Here is a 7,128-nt window from a genome sequence, read left to right on the forward strand (position 1 = left end):
ATACAAATACATTATCACACAGAGCAGCAGTATTTTGCTTTTCTTTAGTGCAAGTGTTCTTGCACAAAAAAATCCAACCACTTCTCCCAATTCTGAAATACAATCTTGATCAGCACAGCTGAGTTTATACTTCAATCACACCTAGAAGCTCTATCCAAGACCACACTGGCGTTAGATTAAGGGTGAGAGGAGCATCTTGCAGTTGAAGTGACATAGCCCTAACACAGTAAATCTGTAGAACTGGAAATAGAAAGTCAGGTCTTCTGGGTCTAGACCCTATCCACTTGACCATACTATCTCCCACCACTGGTTTTGACTATCTTACTCCTCTAGACATTGACTCTTGGAAGAAATTGACTGAATCCCAAGAGCTGCCTGTGCTCCATTATTTCAGCTTACTCCTACTTCAAGACTAACCCTCTTTTACACAGATTTCCTTCTCTTTCCAAACACATTGTTGATTAACTTGGCCATTGACTTTGATCCACTTGATCGTCTCTTCTCCTTCACTTTGAAATTTGAGGTGATATTCCTCAGGACTTTTGTGAACATTGTCACAACTTCCTGATAATGTTCTGCTGCAGATAGTTCAAAGAATTGGCACTTGTTATCCATTGCCAGCTTTTGTCCTTCATCCCAGCCAACTTCCCTCATGTGGCATAAATCCTGTTTATTGCCAACCAAAAATACTGATGATCCAACCATCCTGAAATCAAAAAGGTTCCAATTAGATAAAGTATGTTGCAATATTGTGCTGTATTTTGTGCTATATACAGTGTGTATGACACGTACATCCATTCAGAATAGGCATTGCAAAAAACCTAAAAGAACAAACCAACCCCCTAACCTTGGTAAGAACTAGTTTTCCATTTGCTGTAGTCAAATGTCAGCGGGCCTTCCAGACAAGCTACTCTCTATCAGTGAATTTTCATTTGGTTTCTCTACTCAGTGAATTAATGTATATTCCATCCACTGTAGTTTTCATACTCTATACTGCTGAGTATATTGTCAGCTCCTGGACTTTGTGAAGAAGCAAGCTGATCATTATCTCCATGTATAGATAAAAGAATACAAAGAGATCCATCAGTGTCAGTGGCATAACTCAGAAGAAAACACAAGAATCCTAATTCCAAGCTTCTGCTATAATTACTCCTTCCAGAGAAACCTTAATTAAGAAACTTAAGCAGTAAAACAGACAGAAAAGTGGTTTGGTTTTGGTTTTGTTTTAAATCCACTTCTAATACAAGGAATGGATTTAAGTCTCATTTATATAGAAAGCACCTCAGCTCATTGATGCAGAAATGCACACTGCCACATGTACTCAGACTTAGCATTTCAGTGGTTCTTTTTGAAAGTAAGCAGTTTGTTTCTTAAAATATGGTCATGCACATGCCCAAACAATGTTGGGGTCACCACTAAAGGTAAATTAGGAGTCCTTAACAGTATTAATTTTGTGTGGGAAATGCTTTCTTCAGCCCACCCATTGGTGCACCTCTATTGATAATAGAATGGGAGAGTAAAAGCATAGGCTGAGTATACCAGCTTTTTATCCATGTAAATCACAGCAGATTTATGAACATTATTCAAATAGTAGTGCTGTAAGAAATGAGAACATCCTAATTTACTTGGCTTTGGATGCAGTGAAATAGATTGCAATTTGCAATACTGTTTACCTCCAGGTACTGATTTTGTGCTGTGCCACTAGGATGCTGCCAGATTTTAACTGCTACTAGGATGCCTAAAGATCATAGAAATGTTCTCCGATTCTTTTGTATGTTTGCTAGAAGAAACAAAAATAATTCCACTTACTTTTTACATGCTCCTATGTGAGACTCTCGGATCCTGTACAACAATGCTTTTGCAAATGCAAAGGATGCTCTGTCACTGATGTCATAAACAATGATAAATCCATCAGCCCAGTGGAGCTCGTCTGTCAGGGAGAGCTTCCCCCGCTGTGGCTGAAAGAAATTCAAATTCACATCAAAAAGAATGTTACTGTTGTCATATTAGAGCATTTTCTGTGCTGCAGTGAATGTGAGATTGTTGTATTTTTTCTTGCAAAAGTTATTAGTAGGTCTAGGTCACCAGTATTTGTGCTGGTTCTGGTTCTAGTTCTGTTTTGCATGTGCCTAATATTGTGACGGCAATGAGCCTTATTTGTTAAAGTCTTTGTTCCCACTAATTTATTCTGTTTCTTCTTTGTATTGTTCAAGTCTGAAAAAGTATTTGCCCATAGGATAAATTTCTATTAGGCTAGGGAAGAAAAAGTAATTTCAAGTTGCAGTTGACTTTAATAAAACTGGTGGCAAATTACAAAAGTGATAATGGGGTTGTACAAGTCCTTGAATCCCTTCACCCCAAGACAGTGTCACATTTTGATCTGTAGAAAGAAACAGCTGCAAACTGTCCCATTAAGCTAAAGAAGGTAATTTCAACTGTTTCAAATTAGCTTATCCCTGTAGATAACCTGGCAGCAGCTAGCACAAGACCATGTGACCCAAAATAGGTAAAATACTAGAAGCTGACAAAAAAGAATAATAATAAAGCAACTTTTGCTCTGTGAAAAAGCCATCTTGGATAGCAATTTCAGGACTGTTCAAGTTGTTCCCTCACTAGTTTACTATTTTGCTCCTTGGAAAGTATAGCTGCCACCAACATTTTACCCAGGTAGCCTTGGCTAGCTCAGCATTAGGGCAGCACTGCAGCATCAGAAACAGCTGCACAGGGAAGGCCAAATTTTAAACCCGGTATGGTAACTGGATGCTGGCAGCAAAAGGAGATGCATGAGAAACAAAAGATGAAACAGGTTCCCAGCACTATCTGAATATTTCAGCATCTTTAACAGAACAGTTTTTAGTATTGTGGTGACTGCAGCAGGTTTAGGGGCAAGAAAGGCAACTTGTGCATGTCACAGCTGTTTCCCAGATGGATCATAAAATATCTTAAGTTGGAAGTGGTCTATAAGGATCATTGAGTCAAACTCCCTGCAGGACTACCTAAGACTAAATTATATGACTAAGAGCATCATCCAGATGCTCTTTGAACTCCAGCAGGCTTGGTGCTGTGACCACTTCTGAGGACCCTGTTCCAGTGACCCATCATGCTCTCCGTGAAGAACCTTTTCCTAATGTCCAATTTGAATTTCCCCTGATGCAGCTTCATTCCATTTCCTTGTGTTCTCTTACTGGTCACATCTCTCTCTGCTACTTCCCTTGAGGAAGCTGTAGGCTGGTCACTTCAGCTTTCTCTTCTCCAAGCTAAGCAAGACAAGTGACCTCAGCCACTCCTTGTAAGACTTGCCCTAGAGGCTTTTCACCACCTTGGTTGTCCTCCTCTGGACACACCGATACTTTGATGTCCTTCTTATACTGCAGCTCTCAAAACTGCACTCACTGCTTGAGGTGGGGCTGCACCAATGCAGTGTATAGTGGGACTATCACCTCCCTTCATTGGTTAGCTATGCTGTGCTTGATGCACCCCAGGACACAGTTGGCTTTTTTGGCTGCTAGGGCACACTGTTGACTCGTGTTCAACTTGCCATCAACCCAACCCCTCAGATCTTTTTCTACAGTACTGCTCTCCAGGCTCTCATCCCCCAATTTGTATGTATAACCAGGATTACTCTGCTCCAGGTAGGGAATCTGGCACTTATCTTGTTAAATTTCATAAGGCTGGTGATTGTCCAGCTCTCTATCCTATCCAGATCTCTCTGTAAGGCCTGTGTAATCCTGAGGGAACACACAGTTCCTTAGAGTTTAGTGTAACTGGCAAACTTAAAATATACATTTGATTAATGTTTTTATACATGATCTGGACACAGGAAAGAGCAGTGCCCTAAAACTGAGCCCTGAGTAACATCACTGGTGATTGGCTGCTAGCCTGATGTAAACCCATGTACTAATAGTCTTTGAGCCTGACCCATCAGACAATTGCTCACACAATGGACTTGTCTAGCTGTATGCTAAGCATTTTTACCAGGATACAGTGAGAAACATATGAAAATCTTTACTAAAACAAAGAAAACCCCACATCTACAGGCCTCCTTTTGTCAACTGGATGGGTGACCCAGTCATAAAAGAAAATTAAGTTAAACAGGATTTTCCCCTCATGAACCCATGATGATGAGATCATGAGCTTTGCAGAACAGAAGGAAGCTTCAGAAAGCAAGATTTCAGGAAGCAGAAACAAAAATGGGGACTCTTTCTCCCCTAGTTTCACCTGCTCTCAGAATCCACTTTTCTTCCCTAGCTCCCATGGGATATAAGCCCTCCACTCCCCCATCCATCTCTTTCTAGAATCACCAGTTCTATCAGATAAACAATGCCACCACTACTTGCTGCCTAACTCCTCTGAAGGCACAAAAGGAAGACAGGAAGAGGACAGCTGAAGGCAGCAAGCAGCTTAAGTTAGGCCTTGTTCCAAAGGAAGAACTGAGACAAGATAACTCAATGACTGCTGGAAAGAAGATTTGCCGTTAACACAGCTCATCTGTGGTCTAAAAAAGCAAAACCTTAAAAGCAAAAGTGTACCCAGACTGTAGCAACCAAAGTCTCTAGCCATAACGTAGTCTAATCTGCTTTACTCCCAATGTTTTAAGTATCTTAATAAAGTCTTTATTACAAAGTGGTTTATTATGCTCAAAGTTCAGCAGTCAACATGTACAAGCCTGCCTTATGGCTTTCCTTGGATCAGTTCTGTGAACACAAGCCTTACTGCCAGGCCTATCTACTTGACCATTTCTGCACACATTTAGTAAATTCTTTGCTTTATAAACTTTACAAAATTTAATCTTTTTAGGGCATTTGAGAAAACAGCACACAATTCTGTAACTTATCTCTGTATTTACCTACATAATTCAGAAGTGGGAAAAGTTATTTCTGTCAGTAATACTCAAAAAATGCAAAGACATTTACAGAAAATTTAAGCAATTAAGGGCTTCTTCCATGAAATGGGAAAGTATTCCACATTTCTGAGCCACAGCAACTCTAAAATTTCAGTCTTAAAAAAAAAACAACACCAAAAAACCCAACAACAAACTCCAAGAACCAGACAGAAAGGTTATAAAGCCCCTGACTCTTTCTACCATTAGACAAGTAGAATGACAAAGAGCCTTTCTTTGCCCCCTAAAATACTTACCTGTGAACAAGGGTCATATATTTCCAAGTGTATCTCTCTCCCATCCAGGCATAAGTGTTTATTGTAGATGCATTCTAAAAGATACATGGCATTCAAGGAAAATCAGCATTAGAGTTACTGGAAATGGTAGTCAAAAGAAAAGGTGTTAAAAATGAGATGTGCTAATACTGAGTAGACATTTATTTCCCTAGGTACTTTTTCTTTTGCGGGGTTTCTGTGTTTGGTTGTTTGGGTGGGGTTTTTTTTGATACACACTGGACACAAACCTATTTAATTTTGCAACACCTGAGCTGCCCAACCCTTTAGACTGACCAGAACCACTTCATCGTGGTGTTCCCATGGAAGCATCAATGGAAAAAATACTTTTAGACTCTTGTTTTCCTGTTCCAAAATGAAGGCAAAGGGGATGTAAAATGATCAGAATCAGCTAAGTTCTACTCAGCTTGCAACAAAGGTTCCTGATTATGAAAAATTGTAGACCAGCCTATGTGGAAATTCTGATTCTACACTCAAGTTATTGTTTGGTAATAATGTTTATTTACTACGAAATCTGGTGCTTTAAGAGTTCTCCTGCTAGGTAGCATTAGCTCAAATAGTCTTCACAGGATCATGTCCCTAGACTAGATATTAAAATATTTTTGTAGTGTCATTCCTTAAATTTAAGGCTATCAAACCTGCAGCTTCTTGGTGTTTTCCATAATTAAAGCACATTTTTAATTAATACTTTGACTCAACCAAAAGTGTTCTAGGATGATCTTTTATCACTCCTATTCCCACTTTTCTCCTCCTTCCTCCTGTATAGAAACAGAGCTAGTTACTTCCCAACAAACATTTGTTTTAAAATTAAAATGTTTTGGGAAATTGACATGCCTTTTCTGCTACTTGCAGTACCAGAGGGTCAAAACAAGAAAACCTGGCTTTAATTGCAGTTGTCTTAGAACCCACATGGAGAGCACTGTGTAACTTACACATGACAGCTTAGGCTTAGACAAACCATCTGGGATACAAACTGTCTTCTCAGTCTGTGTTTGTATAGTAGCAACATCAGTAGAACACTTACGTAGAACTATAACTCTACTTTCATAATAAGTTTATTTGGATACAGTCAATGCAACTTAGCTTAGTACTGCTTTTTTTTTTTTTTTTAATGTATGAATCATGGAACTCTCTTTTTTTGTAAAAAAAAGGCTTTTTGAATATCTTTCACTTTACCATCTCCCTCACTTTTCCTGCTAATCTCCTTTCCCTGTTAACTTTTGGGACTCCTCATGCCCCATCACCTGAAGCAGCACGCTTCCAAAACTGTCTGTGTATCAGTTAAACACTGATTCTACCCGGGATGTGAAAGTTCAAGTCCTCCTGCTTTGCCATCTTTCCAGATCTTAGAAGCATCTTAAGGACCAGTGTATTTGTTCTGGCATGAAGGAGAAATTTTATCCTCAGCACTGTAAGGCTTTCTTCAAAGCTATCAAATCAGTGCCTCCCTGCAAAAGCAGGGGGCTTTGCATCATGCTTTGATAAACCAATAGTGCCGATAAACAATGTGTGTCACGTCTCCTCCAGGGCCGAGGAGGAGATATTCAATAAAACAGGTGCTGGGGTTGCGTTTTCCCTCTCTATTTCTTTACTTTCTGATTGAGCTCGCTATAATCTACCCGCACACGCAGCCCGGTTATCTTCCTAAGTCCCTTCACAGGCGCTACCGGAGTTTTAAGCGATCTGGCCACAGATACCTGGCTTGGCTTTTCCCGGCTTCAAAGCTTACACTTCATCAGCAACTCTCGCTGATAAAGCCTGCGAAAACTTCAGCCTTCTCCGAAAAGTTCTGTGAAACTGCGTTTCTACGCAATTCCTTGTCCCAATCGGTGTCTGAAGCCTCGCATCTTCCATTGCCCAGGGAAGCGGCTCCGCGCAGCCCCGAGCGGAGACCTCACACGACGCCTACATCCCCCGAGCCCCCAGCCCAGAGCCGGGGGGAGCCCCCCAGCCCAG

The 7,128-nt window shown here is 40.4% G+C and overlaps 1 protein-coding gene across 1 annotated transcript; it reads right to left on the reverse strand.

Moving 5' to 3' along the window:
- Window positions 1-423: 423 nt before the first annotated feature.
- On the reverse strand, window positions 424-6,507 carry RERGL (RERG/RAS-like). Its single transcript, XM_010003006.1, has 4 exons — window positions 6,471-6,507; window positions 5,137-5,210; window positions 1,810-1,958; window positions 424-706 (listed from the first exon to the last, which is right to left on the reverse strand). Exons 1-4 carry the CDS (start codon window positions 6,505-6,507, stop codon window positions 424-426), a joined length of 543 nt encoding a protein of 180 aa, XP_010001308.1.
- Window positions 6,508-7,128: the final 621 nt, after the last annotated feature.

The sequence above is a fragment of the Chaetura pelagica genome, unplaced genomic scaffold (genome assembly GCF_000747805.2).
Source record: "Chaetura pelagica isolate M959 unplaced genomic scaffold, ChaPel_1.0 scaffold117, whole genome shotgun sequence".
In the NCBI taxonomy this organism is placed as follows: domain Eukaryota; kingdom Metazoa; phylum Chordata; class Aves; order Apodiformes; family Apodidae; genus Chaetura; species Chaetura pelagica.

What these genes read in the sequence shown, in the direction of transcription:
- RERGL (XM_010003006.1), bottom strand. Translation starts at nt 6,507, where the DNA reads ATGGCAAAGCAGGAGGACTTGAACTTTCACATCCCGG. An exon ending in CTTGAACTTTCACATCCCGG is followed by an intron (nt 5,211 to 6,470) that starts GTAGAATCAGTG and finishes TGTATCTTTTAG; the next exon opens with AATGCATCTACAATAAACAC. An exon ending in CACATAGGAGCATGTAAAAA is followed by an intron (nt 707 to 1,809) that starts GTAAGTGGAATT and finishes TTTTGATTTCAG; the next exon opens with GATGGTTGGATCATCAGTAT.